The 21,946-nt window shown below is 40.2% G+C and overlaps 1 protein-coding gene and 1 long non-coding RNA gene across 3 annotated transcripts in view; one reads left to right on the top strand and one right to left on the bottom strand.

The window, feature by feature from the left end:
• The window catches only part of LOC117096941, a 51,964-nt gene that overhangs the window by 15,494 nt on the left and 14,524 nt on the right, over positions 1–21,946 (top strand). For both annotated transcript variants that reach the window (XR_004442732.1, XR_004442733.1), the window contains exons 2-3: positions 13,533–13,654; positions 17,017–17,090. This is a non-coding gene — a long non-coding RNA (uncharacterized LOC117096941). The remainder of the gene's footprint in view (positions 1–13,532; positions 13,655–17,016; positions 17,091–21,946) is intronic.
• The window catches only part of SLC16A10 (solute carrier family 16 member 10), a 141,833-nt gene continuing 137,678 nt past the window's right edge, over positions 17,792–21,946 (bottom strand). The window contains exon 6 of the mRNA XM_033234315.1: positions 17,792–19,746. Coding sequence (XP_033090206.1) covers positions 19,514–19,746 — 233 coding nt within the window. The 3' untranslated portion in view covers positions 17,792–19,513. The remainder of the gene's footprint in view (positions 19,747–21,946) is intronic.

Below are 21,946 nucleotides of genomic sequence, written 5' to 3'. Positions count from 1 at the left end.
GTTGCAGTGAGCTGAGATCATGCCACTGCACTCCAGCCTGGGTGACAGAGCGAGACTCTGTCTCAAAAAAGAAAGGAGGTGGGACCTTAAGGAGATGATTAAGTTATGAGAGTAGAGTGTTCAGGAAGGAGACAGCACCCTTGTAAAACAGACTGAAAGGAGCTAGCTTGCCCTTCCACTATGTGAGAACTCAACAAGGTGTCATCTTTGAAGCAGGGAAGGCAAGCTCTTACCAGATGCTCAATCTGTTGGTGACTTGACCTTGGGCTGCTCAGTCCCCAGAACTGTGTGCAATACATTTCTATTGTTTATAAATTACCCAGTCTAGGCCAGGTGCGGTGGCTCACGCCTGTAATCCCAGCACTTTGGAAGGCCAAGGCAGGTGAATCACCTGAGGTCAGAAGTTTGAGACCAGCCCAGCCAACATGCTGAAGCCCCATCTCTACTAAAATTAAAAAAAAAAAAAATTAGCCAGGCATGGTGGCGGGCACCTATAATCCCAGCCACTCAGGAGGCTGAGGCAGGAGGATCGCTTGAGCCCGGGAGGCAGAAGCTGCAGTGAGCCAAGATTGTGCCAGTGCACTATAACCTGGGTGACAGAGCGAGACTGTCTCAAAATCATAATAATAAAATAATAAATTACCCAGTTTAGCTGGGCATGGTGGCTTACGCCTGTAATCTCAGCACTTGATGGGAGGCCAAGGCAAATGGGTTGCTTGAGCCCAGGAGTTTAAGACCAGCCTGGGCAACATAGTGAGACCCCATCTCTAAAGAAAATACAAAAATTAGGCAAGTGTGGTGGCTCATGCCTGTGGTCCCAGCTATCTGGGAGGCTGAGGTGGGAGGATAGATTGAGCCTGGAAGGTCAAGGCTACAGTGAGCCATAATCATGCCACTGCACTATAGCTTGGGTGAGAGAGTGAGATCCTGTCTCAATAAATAAATAAATAACCCAGTCTAAGGTGTTTTGTTATAACAGTCAAAAAGGACTAAGACAGAATCTATAAAATTAAAATTTTAACTAAAAAAAAAAAAACTGCAGGAGTCTTTCTGGGCCTACTCTGGCTCAGGAGGCTGCCAAATAAAATAAAATTTTAAATTAAAAAAATTAAAAACACCACAATCAATGTAAAAAGACAAATAACAAATGGGGAAAAATTTTAGCAATGCATATGAGAGTCACAGCTAATACAGTATATGAAGAAAGTTCACAAACCGAACAGAAAAATAAACGAAGGAGAAGAACAAACCCCCAAAAAGGAAGTGCAAATAGCTGAGTGATTTAGGGGAAAAAATTACACTTATTAGTAATAAAAATGCAAATTTAGACAAATGCTGTATGATTTCATTATATAAGGTTCTAAAGTAGTTAGATTTGTAGAGACAGAAAGTGGAATGGTGATTGCCAAGGCCTGAGCGGTGGCGGTGGGGGAAATGGGGAGTTAGTGTTTAATGGGTATGGAGTTTCAGTTTGGGAAGATGAAAAGTTCTGGAGATGGAAGGTAGTGATAGTTACATAACAATGGCAATGTACGTGATGCTGTAGCACACTTAAAAATGATTAAAATGGCCGGGCGCGGTGGCTCAAGCCTGTAATCCCAGCACTTTGGGAGGCCGAGACGGGCGGATCACGAGGTCAGGAGATCGAGACCATCCTGGCGAACACAGTGAAACCCCGTCTCTACTAAAAATACAAAAAACTAGCCGGGCGAGGTGGCGGGCGCCTGTAGTCCCAGCTACTCGGGAGGCTGAGGCAGGAGAATGGCGTAAACCCAGGAGGCGGAGCTTGCAGTGAGCTGAGATCCGGCCACTGCACTCCAGCCTGGGCGACAGAGCAAGACTCCGTCTCAACAAAAAAAAAAAAAAAAAAAAAAATGATTAAAATGAGCCTGGTGTAGTGGATATAGCTATAGTTCCAGCCTGGAGGCTGAGGTGGGAAGATTGCTAGAGCCCACGAGTTTAAGACCAGCCTGGCAGCATAGTGAGACCCCATCTCAAAAAAAAAAGGTTATATAAAATGGTAAATCTTATGTATATGTACTGCAATTCAAAAAAAAAAACCCCAATGCAATTTTTAAATGAAGCCTTTTTAAAGTATATAAACCGTTCAGTCTCTATAATTAAAAAATAACTATATAATATCATGAAGATTCAGAGAAAGCATATAGTAATGCAACTTGGCAAAACACAGTAAGGCAAAAATACTAATCTTTCTACTCAGAAATTCTACCACTAGGAATTTTGCCTAAAGGAAATAAAGATGAACATAAAGATGTATCTATTAGAGTGTTCATAGCAGTGGTGTTTATCACTGTGAAACAGGAAACAAATCTACCTGTCCAACAATAGAGTTACAACAGATTAAAGATTCATCCATTTCATGGGATAACTGTGGAAACCATCAAAATAATGATGTAGAATTATACTGAATGACACATGTGGTGAATTTCTGCTATTTTTCTGCACAGAATCAATTCACTTTTCCAGGCAACAGGACCCTAGTTTTCTTTGAAGGGACCACCACCCTTCCTCTTCTCATTTCATGAAGTGAGTTAGTCATTACCCCGCCTCAGGGCGGCATGATTCATGTCTGTTGAGTCAGCATCTCCTGACTCCTGGCTCAGTGATGGGTTCTGAGATGAGCATCTGACCTGTGTTAGACCAGTGCGTTTTGATCCCAGGACTTCTTGTCCAAAAGATTGGGAAAGGGAAGTTCTTTCTCATCTGCTAGAGTTGATACAAAAGATAGCCTATTGATAGTTGTGGGAAAGAGGTCCCTTGAACAATGCCTACGAAAAAGAAAGCACCTGAACTTTTCACTCTTTTTCTTAAACCAGTTTAATTTGATTTTGGTTTTTCTCACTAACCAAAAAAAAAAAAAGTCATAAAGGATATGGCATAGAAAGATGTTACAAGTCTTAAGTGAAAAAAGCATGTTGCAGAATAGTATGTGTAGCATTTCTACAAATCATTTCCATAAATACCCATAAATATAGTCTAAAGGGATATAGTCTGTAATGATAAAGTATGAGCATTTTTTTCTTCTTGTTTAATGTCTCAAGATGAACTTTTCATTTCTGTAAGATCAGAAGGCACTGTAGGCTTTCCATGAGTGTCCCTTCAGTTCCATTATGCTAGCATTCTATTTTAGGTTGAAAATTTTTACAGGAGCTTCTCTTTAGTGAAGTGTCCGTCATCTGAGTCTCTGCTGTTGAATATGGAGGTATACTCAGAGTTTTACTATAGTGCCATTGCTTCTAGACACTGTCTGTGCACAGAGTTAGGAAACATATGCATGACTACACACACACACACACACACACTCCACATTTAATTCAATCCATCACCATAGTGTTTATTCACTTTACACCTTCCACATGTGTACTTCCCTACTCCAATAGTGAGAAACCTGGCTCCCATTTTCCTCAGTATATTTACTTATTTGTTCAAGCCCCTGTAAATAGACTCAGTCTCCCAATTATGTGGCCTTCTCCTTGGCCCTGGAGCAGCCATGCCAGCCAAGCTCTCCCTGATTCAACACTGATACTGTGGACTCACTCCAGCTGCACTGGCTGAGTTGCACTGGCTAAGTTTTCTAGGGAAATCCTTAAAAGCACTAAAATAAAGTCAACATGTTCATACTGACAAGTTTGGAAACCATTCATTTATTCAAAAAATCATCGTTGAGCACTTATTCTGTGCCAGGCACTTTTCTAAATGTTGGAGATGAAATGCTAAAACAGACAAAAAGCTCTACCTTTGTGGAACTCGCAGTCTAGCTGGGGAGACAATAAAGATAAATAAACTGTGCATGGTGGTTCATACCTGGGATCCCAGCACTTTTGGAGGCCCAGGTGAGAGGATCACTTGAGCCCAGTAGGTCAAGTTCAGCCTGGGCAATACAGTGAAACTCTGTCTCTACGAAAAGTCAAAAAATTAGCCAGGCTTTGTGGTACATGCCTGTGGTCCCAGCTACTCAGGAGGCTGAGGTGGGAGGATCCCTTGAAGCCAGAGGTTTGAGGCTGCAGTGAGCTGTGATCAAACCACTGCACTTTTGTCTGGGTGACTGAGTGTGACCCTGTGTCAAGGAAAACCCAAAAACAAACAAAAAATAAATAAATAAGACCAGCCATAGTGGCTCATGCCTATAATCCCAGTACTTTGGGAAGTCAAGGTGCGAGGATCACTTGAGGCCAGGAGGTCAAGACTAGCCTGGGCAACATAGTGAGACCTCATCTCTACCAAAAATTAAAAATTTAAAAAATTAGCCAGCATGGCACATACCTGTAGTCCCTGCGTTTCAGGAGGCTGAGGTGGGAGAATCACTGGAGCCCAGGAGATGGAGGCTGCAGTGAGCCACGATTGCACACTGCACTCCAGCCCAGGTAACAGAGTGAGACCCTGTCTCAAAAAAAAAAAAAAAAAAAAAAAAGAAAGAGCGAAAATAAATGGTATGCTAGTGATAACTGCTAAGAAGAAAAAAATTAAGTTGGGAAGGGGGATATGAATTGCCTGGGAAAGGGGATTAAATTTTAGATGATCAGGGGAGGCTTAATAGAGGAGACTTAAAAAAAAAAATGTGGCCGGGCGTAGTGGCTCACGCCTGTAATCCAGTACTTTGGGAGGCCAAGGTGGGCGGATCACCTGAGGTTGGGAGTTTGAGACCAGCCTGACCAATATGGTGAAACTCCATCTATACTAAAAATACAAAAATTAGCTGGATGTGGTGGTGCACACCTGTATTCCCAGCTACTCGGGAGGCTGAGGCAGGAGAATCGCTTGAACCCAGGAGGCAGAGTTTTCAGTGAGTTGAGATCGTGCCACTGCACTCCAGCCTGGCAACGGAGTGAGACTCCGTCTCAAAAAAAAAAGGAAAAAAAAGATTCAATGGAGTTTTGGGGAACAAGTGGTGTTTGGTTACATGAGTAAGCTCTTTAGTGTGATTTCGGAGATTTTGGTGCACCCATCACCCAAGCAGTATACACTGTACCAAATGTGTAGTCCTTTATCCCTCACCCCACTCTCACCCTTTGCCCTGAGTCCCCAAAGTCCATTGTATCATTCTTATGCCTTTGTGTCCTCATTGCTTAGCTCCCACTTATGACTGAGAACATATGATATTTGGTTTTCCATTCCTGAGTTACTTCACTTAGAATAATGGTCTCCAATTCCATCCAGGTTGCTGCAGATGCCATTATTTTGTTCCTTTTTATGGCTGAGTAGTATTCATGGCATATATAGACCACATTTTCTTTTTTTTTTTTTTTTTTTTTTGTTGAGACGGAGTCTCGCTCTGTCGCCCAGGCTGGAGCGCAGTGGCCACATCTCAGCTTACTGCAAGCTCCGCCTCCCGGGTTTACACCATTCTCCTGCCTCAGCCTCCCGAGTAGCTGGGACTACAGGCGCCCACCACCTCGCCCGGCTAGTTTTTTTTTTTGTATTTTTAGTAGAGACGGGGTTTCACCGTGTTAGCCAGGATGGTCTCGATCTCCTGACCTCGTGATCCGCCCGTCTCGGCCTCCTAAAGTGCTGGGAGCACAGGCTTGAGCCACCGCGCCCGGCCCACATTTTCTTTATCTACTTGTTGCTTGATGGCCATTTAGGCTGATTCCATATTTTTGTAGTTGTGCATTGTGCTGCTATAAACATGCGTGTGCAAGTATCTTTTTTGTGTAATGACTTCTTTTCCTCTGGGTAGATTCCCAGGTGAGGGATTACTGGATCAAATGGTAAATTTTTTTTTTAGTTCTTTAAGGAATCTCTGCACTGTTTTTCACAGAGGTTGTACTAGTTTACTTTTCCACCAACAGTGTGAAAGTGTTCCCTTTTCACCACATCCATGCCAACTCCATTATTTTTTTTTTTTGGTTGTTGTTATTATGGCCATTCTTGCAGGAGTAAGGTGGTTTCACATCATGATTTTGATTTGCATTACCCTATCATTAGTGATGTTGAGCATTTTTCATGTTTGTTGGCCATTTGTATATCTTCTTTTGATACTGTCTATTCATGTCCTTAGCCCACTTTTTGATGGGATTTTTTTTTTTCTTGCTGATTTGTTTAAGTTCCTTGTAGATTCTGGCTATTAGTCCTTTGTCAGATGCATAGATTGCGAAGATTTTCTCCTACTCTGTAAGTTGTCTGTTTACTTTGCTGTTTGTTTCTTTTGCTGTGCAGAAGCTTCTTAGTTTAAGTCCCATCTATTTATCTTTGTTTTTATTGGGTTTGCTTTTGGGTTCTTGGTCATGAAGTCTTTGCCTAAGCCAATGTCTAGAATGGTTTTTTCAATGTTATCTTCTAGAATTTGTATGGCTTCAGGTCTTAGATTGAAGTCTTTGATCCATTTTCCATTTTGAGTTGATTTTTGTATAAGGTGAGGGATCAGAATCCAGTTTCATTCTTCTACATGTGGCTTGCCCAGTATCCCAGCACCATTTGTTGAATAGGGTGTCCTTTCCTCACTTCACGTTTTTGCTTTGTTGAAGATCAGTTGACTATAAGTATTTGGCTTTATTTCTGGGTTCTGTATTCTGTTCCATTGGTCTATATGCCTGTTTTTATACAAGTACCATGCTTTTTTGGTGACTCTGGCCTTTTAGTGTAGTTTGAAGTCAGGTAATGTAATGCCTGTAATGCCTCCAGATTTTTTTTTTTTTTTTTTTCTTAGTCTTCCTTTGGCTATGCAGGCTCTTTTTTGGTTCCATATGAATTTTAGGACTGTTTTTTAATTCTGTGAAGAATGGTGGTGGTATTTTGATAGGATTTGCATTTAATTTGTAGATTGCTTTTGGCAGAATGGTCATTTTCACAATATTGATTCTACCCATCCATGAGCATGGGATGTGTTTTCCTTTGCTTGTGTTGTCTATATTTCTTTCAGCAGTGTTTTGTAGTTTTCCTTGTAAAGGTCTTTCACCTCACAGAGGGGACTTTCGAGTAGACCTGAAGGAGGTAAGGGAGCAATCGAAGAGGATAGCGGGGGAAAGAGCACCCCAGGCAGGGGCAGTGATACAAGGATGGAAGTGGAGAGAGGCCAGAGTGAAACAGGAGAGAGCAGGAGATAAGGTCAGAGATGTAGGAGGGACCAGAACATGTGGTGAAGCTGTGCTGGTCATGGTAAGGATTTTGGTTTTCGGTGAGGGATAAAGGGAGCCACAGAAAGCAAAGGGGCTGATTTCATCTGACTTGTTTTGACAGGATCATGCTGGCTGCTGTGTAGAGAAAAGACTGAGGGGAAGTAGAAGAACAAAGAACAAAAGAGAACATGATGACTTGGATCAAAGTGGTGTCAGTGGTGATAGTGAGAAGTGGAGAAATTCTGGGTATATTTTGGAAGCAGAGCCTGTAGGATTTGCTTGCAGAACAAGAGATGTTTGGTTGCAGATAGAAGGCTCTGGAGTTCAAAGGGGAGGTTTGGGCTTCATCAGCATCTACGTAGTAATTCAAGGCATGAGATAGGACGAGATCATGTAGGCAGTGAATAGGGATAAAAAAGAGAAGGGGTCCAAGAACTAGGCCCTGATGGCCTCCCAATATTTAGAGGTTAGAAGATGAGTAGGACCCAGTAAAACAGCGGCTAGAAAGATAGGAGAAAAACCAGGTAAATATGGTGTCCTGGAAGCCTGATTCAGAGATCAGGAATTGATATATTGTACCAAATACTTTAGAGAAATCAAATAAAATGAGGACTGAAAAATGACTATTGGATTTAGTGACTGTGGAGGTCAGTGGTAATCTAGTGATGAGAAGGGCAGTTTCAGTGGAGTGGTAGGGGCAAAATCCTGATAGAGTGGAATCAAAAGAGAACACAAGATAAAACGGAAGATAGTAAATACACATTTTTTCAGGAAAAAGAATTTGGTTATTTAGTCTTTTGTGAATGGATAGAAAAAAGTGATGCAAGGCTGGGCACGGCGGCTCATGCCTGTAACCCCAGCACTTTGGGAGGCTGAGATGGGAGGATTGCTTGAGTCCAGGAGTTGAAGACCAGCCTAAGCAACATGGCAAGACCCTGTCTCTATAAAAAATGATAACAAGGCCGGGTGCGGTGGCTCACACCTGTAATCTCAGCACTCTGGGAGGCCGAGGCAGGTGGATCACGAGGTCAGGAGTTTGAGACCAGCCTGTCCAACATAGTGAAACCCCGTCTCTACTAAAAATACAAAAATTAGCTGGCCGCATGATGGCAGGTGCCTGTAGTCCCAGCTACTTGAGAGGCTGAGGCGGGAGAATAGCTTGAACCCGGGAGGCGGAGGTTGCAGTGACCCGAGACCACGCCATTGTATTCCAGTCTGGGTGATAGAGTGAGACTCCATCTCAAAAAAAAAAAAAAAAAAAAAGATAACAAAATTAAAGTCTTTTTTGTTTTCAAGGTGAGAGAAATAATAGCATGTATATATGGGAATGCTGGTGGAAATGATCCAATAGAGAGGGGGAAATTGATAATATGAAGAGAAGAAATGGTTGGAGAAGCTGGAAGTATTTAATTTGGAAAAGGAAAGGTATGGGGCAATAGTAAGCAGAGTACTGTGGGGCGGTGGGGGCGGGGTTGCGGTTTTGTAGATCCTAGGGTTAGGATTAGGGAGGAAACAAAGTAAATACTGGAAAGACCTGGGAAGTTTTGGTAAGAGGCAGGAGTATCAGTATTTAAGATTTCAAAGATGAAGCCATTTCCAGAGATGGCAAGGCTCCAAGTGTCTCTGTTAAATTAGGGGAAATAAAGGTGCTCCCCATGAATACTGAGCCTTGAACCAAAAGCCATTTGCTGGAGTAACAGATGGATAATATGAGAATGACCAAGCGGGTCCACAGATGACTGTGACACAGACACTAGAAGGTGGTGGAGCTGGATGGGGTAAGAAAGAGAAGCAGAGGGCCCAGCTGCGGAGGGCACCACCATGTAGGCTGGTGAGCTTCCTATCTCTGGAAGAAAACACTGGTGACTCTGATTCAAAGATTTATAAAAAGAACTCCTGAATTTAAAAAGTATTGGGTTCATCTATAGGAGACTCTGAGAAGAGAACTTTCAGTCCTAAAAGGCTGATACTATGATAATTGGTATGTCTCTTAAATTGGGTTTTCTGTATAAATTAGGATTCTTCTGTTTTTTTCTATAAAAATTATTTTCTAGCCGGGCGTGGTGGCTCATGCCTGTAATCCCACACTTTGGGAGGCCAAGGTTGATGGATCACCTGAGGTCAGGAGTTCGAGACCACCCTGGCCAACATGGTGAAACCCCCTCTCTGCTAAAAATGTAGAAATTAGCCGGGCATGGTGGTGGGCATCTAAAATCTCAGCTTCTTGGGAGGCTGAGGCAGGAGTATCACCTGAATCTGGGAGGCAGAGGTTGCAGTGAGCCAAGATCACACCATTGCACTCCAGCCTGGGTGACAAGAGCGAAACTCCATCTCAAAAAAAAAAAAAAAAAAAAAAAATTTCCTCAGGAGAATGAATGTTATACTGTTTAACATCAGTAACAATTGATCGCATCTATTCTCTCCTCAGTTCCCTCAAAGGTCTTCTCATGGCCTGTACATTCTGACATGTAAATACTTTTTGGATTAAATGACATATCACAAATGCCAAGTTCTTGAGTTTAATGTATTAAATCTCATTAGTACTAGTAAACATAAATAATGATTTGCTTTGTAGTTAAGGCTCATCAAATCATAAACATCTTCTGATGCCAGAGTCCGTTTTTATCCAAGCAAGCAATCCGCAGTAATGGGACTGCTCTGTACATTTCCAGCCTGGCTCTTGACTATCCCCTAAAATTGGCCATCCGCAGAAGCTCACTGAGTATCATCTGAATTTGATAAGTGTAATCAATGTAAGAAAATGGTAATGTAAGTCAGCTACAAAAAGAAGTAAGCATCAAATATAAATGGTTTTTAGACTGTCTAAAGCTTTTGGATCATTTCTATCCCTGTTCCCTGCTCCGGGGAAATAGCAATACCCAAACGCATGCAGAATACAGATATGCAATGTAAAAAGCACACAGCTCATTTCTTTTATTCAACACAAACTATTTCCTTCATTTCAGTAATTTCCCTTCCCCCACCCTCCAGAGAATTCCATACACATAATCATAAAGCCTTATAGGAATTTGCTAAAACGTTTTTATTGCATTTACTGAGAGTATCACATTATCCTCCAAGCCATTGTAAAGATCTTTTCATTAAAAAGGTTTGGGTTATCTATATTAAATTGCACATTATAAAAAAAATTGTAAATTGTAGCCTTCAAAAAGAAACATACATTTTTTAAAAAGTACTAAAATACTGCATACTGGTCAAACCCAGCATGATCATTCAGCATAATGATCTACATTTGAACAACTCTTGTGCCAAAAATGGCCCTGGTGTAGGCAGGGAGAGAAGCAGAGCCGCACTGCGGTGTATAGCATACACTTGGAATAATTTGGCTTTGATGTCTAAGATAAAGTATGTTTTCCTAACTTTCAAATATACAAAATAATTTAAAAAGTAATTTTCAAATAAACATTAAAATAAGTCCACATGAACAATGTCATATTATACTAGGAGATACTTAAAATATCCACACTCTCTCTTAGTAATACTACAAGGTTCAGTTTGTTGTAGCTATAACTTTAAGGCTAAAATAAACTGGTGGAAGAAGAAAAGCAAAATGCAACTTTTATCAAGCATTGTGCAATGCCTTTACAATCTTACACATCTCAAACCACATTAAGTTACATCAGAAGTTATTATTAGAGTGATGCTTAATCTCACTCTAATGTAACTTCTGATTAGCAAGCTTCCATTCTCTCTTCCAAATATAACTCATGTTAACATAGAAAAGTATTATCATTAGTTACCAGAGCAAATCCAGTATACTGGATTTTAAGTCAGGGTCTTTAAAAGAGAGAAGAATTCAACTGAAACCTGTCATTCTCTAGCTGGGCATGGTGGCTCATTCCTGTAATTCCAGCACTTTGGGAGGCTGAGAGGGGTGGATCACTTAAGGCTAGTCTGGCCAACATGGTGAAACCCCATCTCCACTAAAAATACAAAATTAGCCGGTGTGGTAGTGGCCACCTGTAGTCCCAGCTGCTCAGAAGACTGAGGCACGAGAATCACTTGAGCCTGGAAGGCGGAGGTTGCAGTGAGCTGAGATCGTGCCACTGCACTGGAGCCTGGCATTAGAGCGAGACTCCAAAAAAGAAAAGAAAAGAGAAGAGAGAAAGGAAAAGTAAAGAAAAGAGAAAAGAAAAGAAAGAGAAAAAGGAAAAGAAAAAGAGAAGAAAGACCTGTCATTCTCAATTCATCTGAATCCTACCTACAGAACATTAAGGAGATCCTTATGTCTCAAACTCCTGGCCTTGAGCAATCCGCCTGCCTCGGCCTCCCAAAGTGTTGGGATTACAGGTGTGAGCCACAGCACCTGGCCAAGGAGACCCATATGTAATTTTACGTAAGTGTTACACAATCAGACCAACGATGGTGCTTGATAAATCATAGATCTGAGATTTGCTGACACTGACCCAGCCATAGTACTTATTGTTTATGTTAAATCTTTAAACATGGATAATGAGTTACTTGCACAGTTATGTTTTAAGATTGATGACTCTCAAAACTCTGATTTTAGCCTGAAAATTGCAAAATAGCTTCAAATGTCCAAATGTCTGCATCAGCAAGCTCAATAGGAAGCAATTATATATAATTTTTTTCACATTGCCTCAAAGTTACAGAATATATTTGAATCGCTCACTTTGTGTTAGAAACATTGACAAGGGACGTTTTCTTTAAAGTTATTACCTTGGGAGGTTGTGTTCATTGGAACGTTCTCATTTGGTGATCATTTTCTTGTGAGTTTCATAATTTAAAGCCTTACATGTTAACAAAAATTGCATACTTCTAAGTATATACTAGAACTCAATAATCACTGTATAGGTGAGCTTTTTTCCTCAGTATACATTTTCTATTGGGTTGTATATTAATTTTTTTTTTTTTTTTTTTTTTTTTTGAGACGGAGTCTCGCTCTGTCGCCCAGGCTGGAGTGCAGTGGCCGGATCTCAGCTCACTGCAAGCTCCACCTCCCGGGTTCGCGCCATTCTCCTGCCTCAGCCTCCTGAGTAGCTGGGACTACAGGCGTCCACCACCACGCCCAGCTAATTTTTTTTATATTTTTAGTAGAGACAGGGTTTCACCATGTTAGCCATGATGGTCTCAATCTCCTGACCTCGTGATCCGCCCGCCTCGGCCTCCCAAAGTGCTGGGATCACAGACGTGAGCCCTCGCGTCTGGCTGTATATTAATATTTTTAAAAGAAAAATAATTTTGAAAGGAACATGAAGTATAGCACCAATCTTGATTTAATAATCTTTGGTAGAAAAAAAAAGAGGCACCAACTATACAGTCTGTTCATAGTCCAGGGTCAAAATACAGCACTTTTTTTTTTTCTTTTGAGACAGCGTTTTGCTCTTGTCGCCCAGGCTGGAGTGCAGTGGCGCGATCTCTGCTCACTGCAAGCTCCGCCTCCCAGGTTCACGCCATTCTCCTGCCTCAGCCTCTCGAGTAACTAGGATTACAGCATGGAGCCACCACGCCCGACTAATTTTGTATTTTTGGCAGAGACAGTGTTTCTCCGTGTTGGTCAGGCTGGTCTCCAACTCTCGACCTCAGGTGATTCACCCGCCTCGGCCTCCCAAAGTGCTGGGATTACAGGCATGAGTCACCGTGCCCGGCCCAGCACTATTAATAACAAGCCCTCCATTCCTGAAATAACATTTCAATATAGACTGAATTATGAAAGATACTTGGACTCATTACGGGAGATCACAGTAGAAAGGTTTTATGCGTTTACACATTTAAAATATTTAACAAACTGACTCTTCTAATGACAGATACTGAAAAATATCTAGTAAAGAATAAAAGTCATACATCAGGCTCCACATTAGTATTACAGATCTAATTTGAGTTCTCAGTGTTATTTTATACTGGTACTTCCTATCGCATACATGTTTAGGGACATTCAACTCCAAAATCCTCTTCTTAAAGCACTCATGTTGAAAGGCAAAGCAACTTCTTTAGGTAGACTGGGTTAACTCCTACACTATTGCCACACTCAAGAACAGCATTTTAAAAAACTCCAGCGAGTCAAAAATTCATTGTCCCAGTCCTTGTTCTACTAGGAAGGAGTGTCTCTTACAGGAGTTTAATGTGTAAGTTGTAAGGTTCAGGCACAGCTGTACAATCTGTACATCACTGATTATCTACCCTCTTGCCAATGAAAACAGAACTTTTTCATAATCAAGCTTCCAGTGTAATTTGAAAAGCCACTGGCGAAGCATTCTAAGTGTTCATTAGAATCTAAGTGGGTCTACTTTAGGATCTAAGCGTATCTAGATTCTGAATTTCTTCGGGTTTTTCTTTGTCAGATCTACAGGCCATATTAGTTCTTATTCCTTTTTCGTTACTTTTACAACCATTTACCAGAACAAAGCACTTAAGAAATTTTACTGATACTTTGACCCCACTAACATTTTACACTCCCTTGCTTTTTAATCCTAGAATCACCATTAGCTCCCTTTTGATGAAGCAGGAGTTGATCCAGCTGCGCTTTTAGCTGGGCTTTCAGCTGGACACGGAAAGCGGAGGTAGATGAATTGTCATGATCAAGTGGGTGTCATCAGGTACTTAGGTTTTATTTTGTTCTTACTGTCTTTCCAACTTACTAATAAAAATATTGAAATCTATTTCAAAAATGAGGTAGCCTCCTGTTATTTTATATCTGTCAGGAATATAGTACCATGGGGAATTTTATTTCCCCAGAAAGCAAGATTGCACCCCTTTAGTATGGTACATTGAACTTTAAAAGAGGTGCCCTTGAACGTGTGGTAGTGAAGACGAAGTTTATGATTTAAAATTTGATAATTTTTAAAAAGGCGAGCTAAGTAAACTACGTCCTAAGTTTCAAGGTTTTTCTGAGTGATTCAAAGATGTAATGAATTTTCCATGGGTGTTTACTGTCTCAGGAGTCATCATCTGACAAAATGCACATTGATGATAGGTCCATCATTGTGGTTCTGACATTTATGCAAGCTTCACACTTAACTGTGAGCATTCAGCCCTTTGTTCTTAAGAATTGGGACCTATTGCTCTATAGTATATTTATAACACAAAGCATTAATCTCTGCCAACTAATAATAAACATGTCATGGCTATGAAAGTTTAGTGAGCCCAGGGCCTGTCTGTCTACCTTGTTACTATTTGCCCCTGGAACCATTCTAAATTCAGCTCTAGACAGTCTTTTTAGACCAAGCTATCAACAAAAACCAGCATGTATAGTAGAGTAGAACTAATTTTTTTTTTCTTTTCTTAGACAAGGTCTCATTTTGTCACCCAGGCTGGAGTGCAGTGGTACAACCACGGCTCACTGCAGCCTTGACCTGCTATGCTCAAGCGATCCTCCTGTCTCAGCCTCCTGAGTAGCTGGGACTACAGGCATGTGCCACCAAGCTGGCTAAATTTTTTTTTGTAGAAATAAAATCTCACTATGTTGCCCAGGCTGAGTCTTGAACCCTGGGCTCTGGCGATCCTATCGCCTTGGACTCCCAAAGTGCTGGGATTACAGGCGTGGGCCCCCACACGTAGCCTTAGAACTAATGATTAAGTCGGTAAAGTAGCAAGTCTTCCTTCTATGATGTATTATTCCACATTACCATTATGAATGACAAATTGCCTTTTGTTTTCATAACAAGACAAAAAGCTTGTCTTTTTAAGGCTTAATTAAATTGTTAGGGATGATGCATTTCTCATTCGCCAAGATACTACTTGCCTTTTAAATTATAAAAACATATAGATGTAAAAAGAAGGTAATAGTTTCATTTCCTTCTCTTTTTAAGACAACACACCAGAAAAGCAACAATCTTTGACCTAACGTAAAAGTTGCTCCTTAATGTTTATACCAGCAACAATACCTTTTTTCAGTGTTAGAGACTTCCTAAAAAGTTTTAAATACTAGTTTAAATTGTTGACATATTATAAAATTGGAGCTAATTAGCTTATGCATTTCTACTTGTATCTCTAAACTCTGGGAATGTATTCTAACACCATTCACCAGAAAATGTAACCCAACCTAAGGAAGGTTCCTGAAGAACAGTCATTAGGAACTGCATCAGAGAGGCACACTACATTCCCAGTCACCCTTCATGCTGGGCTCTCAGGACTAAGATTTAATGAAACCTTAGTGAAACTGGAAATCAAAGTAAAAAATTACACTCTCTGAAAATATGCTAAGGACTTGGCAAGGTTTTGTTTTTGTTTTTTTTTTTTCTCGAAGCATTTACCTTAAAATTTTAAATAAAGTTTCAAATGTTAGCATAAAAGACACTAATTTTTATGAAATTTATTTCTTCCCTTAAATATTTTAGTTATGTGATTTAAAATTAAATTCAATGTAGACTATTAGAACTAAGTTGAAGACTGAGAGAAAGCCATTCTCCAGGATACATGAAATTGGGTGGGGATCCACTCAGTGAAACGGCAGGGATCAGTAGGAAGTGCAGCCACGCAACCAGTGGAGCTAAGCATGGATGTTAATGAACTCTTCGGGAGGTTTTCGAAGGATAGGAGGAAGTAAAGGGCAATGAAAAAATGATGAGGATAAGAATAATGTAAGAAGAGTAAGACAAAAGGTACATAAGAAAGGGCATGAAAGTGCACCACCAGGAACTCCTCAGAGCCACCCATGCTATAGGTTGCCTTCCCCCAACAATCTCATGTCATATTTTCTATTCCGTTTTCCACTGATTTAATGTCAAAAGTCATCTGGACATAGGCCAATTTAGAGTAACATTGCTATAAATTAAAATATTCTTAAATGCAGCTAAAAGGATTAGAATCATCCGAAGTAAATTGCTTTTACACGATGTGTACTTTTACTTTTTTTTTTTTTTGAGACAGAGTCTCGCTCTGTGCCCCAGGCTGGAGTGCAGTGGCACAATCTCAGCTCACTGCCACCTCTGCTTCCCAGGTTCTTCTCCTGCCTCAGCCTCCCGAGTAACTGGGACTACAGGCACCCACCGCCATGCCTGGCTAATTTTTTGTATTTTAGTAGAGACGGGGTTTCACCGTGTTTCCCACGCTGGTTGCGAACTCCTGAACTCAGGCAATCCGCCCGCCTCGGCCTCCCAAAGTGCTGAGATTACAGGTGTGAGCCACCGCGCCCGGCTAGAATTTCAATCTTAATCAGGAATTATGCAATTTTCAGTGGAAATTACAAGTCTTATAGCAGGGCTATGGAATAAGCATTGTAAATATGATCAAAGGGATGAACACATCTTGCATAGAGTATCAATAATCTGGGTGATATATTACTGCTTAAATGGATGGATCCCAGCAATATCCATGGCAATCCAATTTAACCAAAATGTTTCTGGAAGTTTCTTGGCCATCTGTTACATTATTATCCAATCGAGTCTCTATAACAAGGAATGTTACTCCCTTTCATACTTTTCTTGGCCTCAAATGCCAGAACCTTTTGAATTTGAGAATTTTCTGAGTCTTATCAAAAACAGGATGAGGAGATAAAAGCAGAGTTTTGACTCTGTATTCTTTTCAGACTCTCAGAAACATGTCTGGATTGAACACAAAAAATTTAGGCTTATCAGGTCACATGTTTGCAGCAGTAACACTTCATTCAGAAATTAGGACTTAGTTTGACTAGATTAAACCACAAATTTTTATATTAGTATTTTTCATTTTCTTTGTGTATTTTAAACTTTAAATCTTTTCCCACAAATAGTATTAAATATGTATTTATGGAATTTATACTTTTTCTTCTTAATTTTGTGTTATTGTAGCAGAGTCTTCTCCATATGAGCCTTTGACAATAGAGCTTTTTCAGTGCCATAGATCCAGTCTGATTCGTCCCATTAAACTGAAAACTATGCATGCGAAGTTCAATGTACAGATACACATGCCGAGACCTAAGCTATATATACTTAAGTCACTGCTATTTTAATATGGAAACTAACCAAGCAATTTCTTTTAGTTTCAGATTATCTTTTTTCCTAAAATCAGCCAAATTTTGAAGAAAAAAAAAACATTGTAGAGGTCTTTACAGAGGTAAGTTTTCATTTTTGAATTACTTTCTATGAAATTGGGGAGAAGGTGTTTTAAGGGGAGTCTGTGCTAAAACTTTTTTTTTTTTGAGACTGAATCTCACTGTATCGCCCAGGCTGGAGTGCAGTGGCGCGATCTCGGCTCACTGCAAGCACCACCTCCCGGGTTCACGCCATTCTCCTGCCTCAGCCTCCCAAGTAGCTGGGACCACAGGCACACGTCACCACACCCAGCTAATTTTTTTATTTTTAGTAGAGATGGGGTTTCACCACATTGGCTAGGCTGGTCTCAAACTCCTGACCTCGTGATCCACCTGCCTCTGCCTGCCAAAGTACTGGGATTACAGGTGTGAGTCACTGCGCCCGGCCTAAAACTTTTTAAAAAATTAAGTTTTTGTTTTTTATTTTCTTTTACAGACAGGGTCCTGCTCAGTTGAACAGGCTAGAGTAAAGTGGCATAGCTCACTGCAGCCTCCATCTCTTAGGCTTGAGCAATCCTTCCACTACCTCAGCTTCTGAGTAGCTGGGGCTGCAGGTGGGCACCATCATGTCTGGCTAATTTTTAAATATTTTGTAGAGACAAGGTCTCATGTTACCCAAGCTGGTCTTGAACTTCTGGGCTCAAGTGATCCCCCTGCCTTGGACTGCCAAAGTGCTAGGATTACAGGCATGAGCCGCCACACTTGGCCTAATTTTTTTTTATTTTTAGTAGAGACAGGATCTTGCTATGTTGCCCAAGCCGGTCTCAAACTCCTGGGCTCAAGCGATCTTCCCTCCTCAGCCTCCCAAAGTGCTGAGATTTTAGGCATGAGCCACCTTACCCAGCCAAAATTAACATTTATAATAGTGGGTTTGATGATTGGTCTTAGTTGTATGTTTTGTTGAACTTCTCAAAAATGAGAAAGTAACATTTTATATAACTGGACATGAGTGAATGAAATCATTTTCTAAAAACTTATAATAAGAACATGAAAAGGTAGTATGGTCAAAATGTAGATTTTTTTTTTTCCTGCAAAAGAACCATCCACAGGCAAATTATCTAAGTCCCCTGAATATGAAATATGAAACTATTAGAAGTGGTAAGGTACAACTGCACTATGACAAAGTAAGTTGCTGAATGTCTTCACAATGAAAAGCACTACCTTTTAAAGGTCTCAAGCACTAAAGCATAATTTTAGGGATATAGGAAAGTGTTCTTGTTTTTGTAAATGAGTATGGGTCACAGCATGACTTTGGTTTTAATTTTTGGTCCTCAAACTGAAAGCTTTCTTATGATAATCTGTATATAAATAGCAAAAATATAATGGGAAAGTTCATAGGGAACACACTAGTATTCATAATATGAGTGAAAATTTTTGTCAGAAAGTTCTGGAAATGTAGGACTTGGTTCTTTTTATAAGTGCTTTTAACCTTTTCAGACTCATTAATTTCAGAAACCAATTTAAGCAATTATTTCTATCAGCTACAGATATTTTCTTCACAAATATAAAGGGTTTTGCCCCACTCCCCATCCTCCGGCCTCCACCAATTTCTGCCTATAACTGCCACTTGATAACTGCTAAGTAAGACTTTGTTTAAATATCAGGTTCTAGTGCTAACAAATCTGGAAGTCAGAAGATTTCTAAGTTACAATTGCCAGAATATCTTTCATGCATTCTATTTTACTTTATTGTTACAATTTAAACAATTCAGAAATGTGGGGTGTTTCTGGCTACTTGAGTAAAACACACTGCAAACGCAAAGGGAACAATGCTGTAAACTTAAATAATTTCTGAATAGCTCAGGATCCTCCTGGAGAGGATCCTTTTCATTTCACGTATTGATTCTGAACACATTGGTAGCACCTGCTCCCAGAAGATCCCTTGACACTGGAGCAAGTCAGAATATCTTAATATCATAGCTTATTTAACAGCAGGAAAGCAACTTTAACACAAACTGGAGGTTTAAGTAGATCTGGTATTACCTAGAACCCAGGCTTAAATTTTGCAAAAAGTTTCCAAACAGCATAAGAAAGTAAAACAGAGGTACCAGAACTGAAGACATCATTAACAAACAAAATATTTCCACTCCTAACCAAACTGCAACCCTTTCAGTATAGCTTGAGGTATTTTTAAATATTTGTACAAGCTAAAGATCATTCACAGTTTCCAAAGTTGCTTTTTACTGAGATAGCTTCAAATTTTCACAATATGTGACTTTCAGACATGTTTTCATATACCAGAGTCTCTGCCCTCAGACTCATGGAAAGATCAGAGATATTCAGTGGCAGAAAATGGTTCTTGTAGTGATAAGGGTTCTATTTCCCAATTATTGTGCTATTCCTAGGATGTGATTAAAAAAATATGAAATTTGCAATTCGTATAAAAGGAAAGGAAACTTGCTTAAAATTCAAAAAGCAAGTCCAGTCTGTTGGAGGTATGTAAGATATTAAATAATAGAGTCAGATTCTTTCTTGAACACTCCAGATGAACTTGACAGCAGAGAGTTCTGGTTTTCCAACATTTTCTCCATCTTTTCTTTTCCAGTGGTTTTACTGATCTCTCTTTGCTTCTTACTATGGATCCATGGGATAAAACAAAGCACAGCACCTCCAATAAGGGGAGGGACTCCAGCAAGGTAGAATGCCACATCATAGGAGCCCAGCTTGTCACGAAGTAACCCTGAGAAGGGAAAAAGCTGTCAGCAAGGGAGAACAAGTGTGGCCCTGAGGGGTCCAGATCAGCCACAGGGATGGCCTGGTCCCAGCCTCATTTCACCTCCACAGGACTGGTGCAAACATCTCAGATATCAGACTTTTTTTTTTTTTTTAAAGGAAACAGATCTGAAATATAAACCTTTATTGATAGAAAAAAAAAGCTCTCATATATTTAACGTTGTCATAAAGTACAGGCCTCTAGATTTTCATACCAAGACATTACTTGAAAAGCTGGAAAGGCAGACTTTTTTTTTTTTTTTTTTTTGAGACAGGGTCTCACTGTGTCACCCAGGCTGGAGTATGGTGGCATAATCATGGCTCACTGCAGGCCTTGACTTCCCAAGCTCAACTGATCCTCCCAGCTCAGCCTCTTGAGTAGCTGGGACTACAGGTGCATGCTACCATGCCTGGCTAATTTTTATATTTTTTGTAGAGATGGGGTTTTGTCACATTGCCCAGGCTGGTCTCAAGCTCCTGGGCTAAAGCAATCCTCCCACCTCAGCCTCCCAAAATGCTGGGATTACAGGCATGAGCCACCATGCCCAGCTTTCAAACTACTCTTTGGTCTATTTGGTTTTTATGAAATAACATGAAACTATTTAACATTATAATTCAAAATTGAGAAAAATTGTAAATTTAATAATGTGGATGAAAGTTAGGTTAGTAAATACATTTTGGAAAGAGACTAAGGTTTATAAGTACCTGGAAGAAAATATAAGTATATAAGAATTATTAATGGCATTCTATATTTGGGTTCTGCTTCTGAAAACTATTATTTAGGGTACTCAACATTTCCAATTTCTCTAACAAATTCCAGGACTCATGGTTTTAAAAGTTATCTTAGTGTTTTTAAACTTGTATAACTCATACAACCTAAGTTATCTAAAATGTCCAGGGAACATACTATACTAAATATCTATCTGACTTTGTTAAATAAATAGCTGACCATTTGTCTAATTAAGTACCAACACATAAAAATGTGTATATCCATTCTGCATAAATAAAATAGACAATATCTGTAAATGCACAAGTTTTCTATCTTTGGAATCAGACCATTCCATACATAACTGAACTCTTCCTCCTTATGAACACTCATGATTATGTTCTGCTGTAATACTATGATGTCCTCAGAGCCTCCTGGTGAGCCAGCAGATTTCTGCTGCCAGGTGCTGTGTGGTGGTGCTCTGCCTGCTTCAGAAGTTTCCTGTTACCTCCCTTATTCTTGCTCTGTTAACTGTCACTTCTGGTAGCAAAACTATTTACTACTAGAGTGCTGCTTATATAAAATCTGCTGTGGACTTAGAAACTGTAAAACTAAGCTTGTAGGGTATAATAAGAAGAGTGAACAGTATATTAGCTGCGGGAGAGAAGAAGGAATGGAGGGTTCTCCTACAGGGAGACCATGACCTTTTGAACTTAAACTGTGTTTGGTCTGCTCAGTAGTAACTCAGCTTGCTTGATTCATGACTAGGAATGCAGTTCAGGATATAAGAATGCATTGAGCTAAACCTTCACTAAGCGTCTCATGTGCCAAACACAGATGACAGTACATACATTTGCATTTTATCATATTTATATTGAATCTTCTAATACTAATTGACACAGGCACCCAAGTAATACTGAACACGAGACATCTTTATAGTATCATTCAGAGAATTTCTAGAGGTGGAATTCACATGAGATAGAATTAACCATTTGAAAGTGAACAATTCAGTGGCATTTAGCACATACACAATGTTGTGCACCCACCGCTTCTATTCCAAAATATTTTCATCGTGCCAAAAGGACACTTCATCCCAATTAAGTAGTTACTTCCCAATCCTCTTTCTCTCCAGCCCCTGGCAATCACCAATCTTTTTTCTATCTGTATTTATTTACCTATTTTGGACATTTCACATGAAATAAATCATATGATATACGACCTTTTAGAGTGAGACAGGGTCTCACTCTGTCACCCAGGCTGGAGTGCAGTGGTGCTCTCACGGCTCTGCAGACTTGATCTCCCAGGCGCAAGAGATCCTCTCACCTCTGGAGTAGGTGGGATTACACTACTATTAGTATGTGCCACCACGCCAGGCTAATTTTTTTTATTTTTAGTAGAGACAAGGTCTTGCTATGTTGCCCAAGCTAGTCTGGAACTCCTGAGCTCAAATGATCCTCCTGCC

The sequence above is a fragment of the Trachypithecus francoisi genome, unplaced genomic scaffold (genome assembly GCF_009764315.1).
Source record: "Trachypithecus francoisi isolate TF-2019V2 unplaced genomic scaffold, Tfra_2.0 Lachesis_group15, whole genome shotgun sequence".
In the NCBI taxonomy this organism is placed as follows: Eukaryota; Metazoa; Chordata; class Mammalia; order Primates; family Cercopithecidae; genus Trachypithecus; species Trachypithecus francoisi.
Note: the sequence above shows the minus strand (reverse complement) of the source record. Positions and strands in the feature narration are given on the sequence as shown.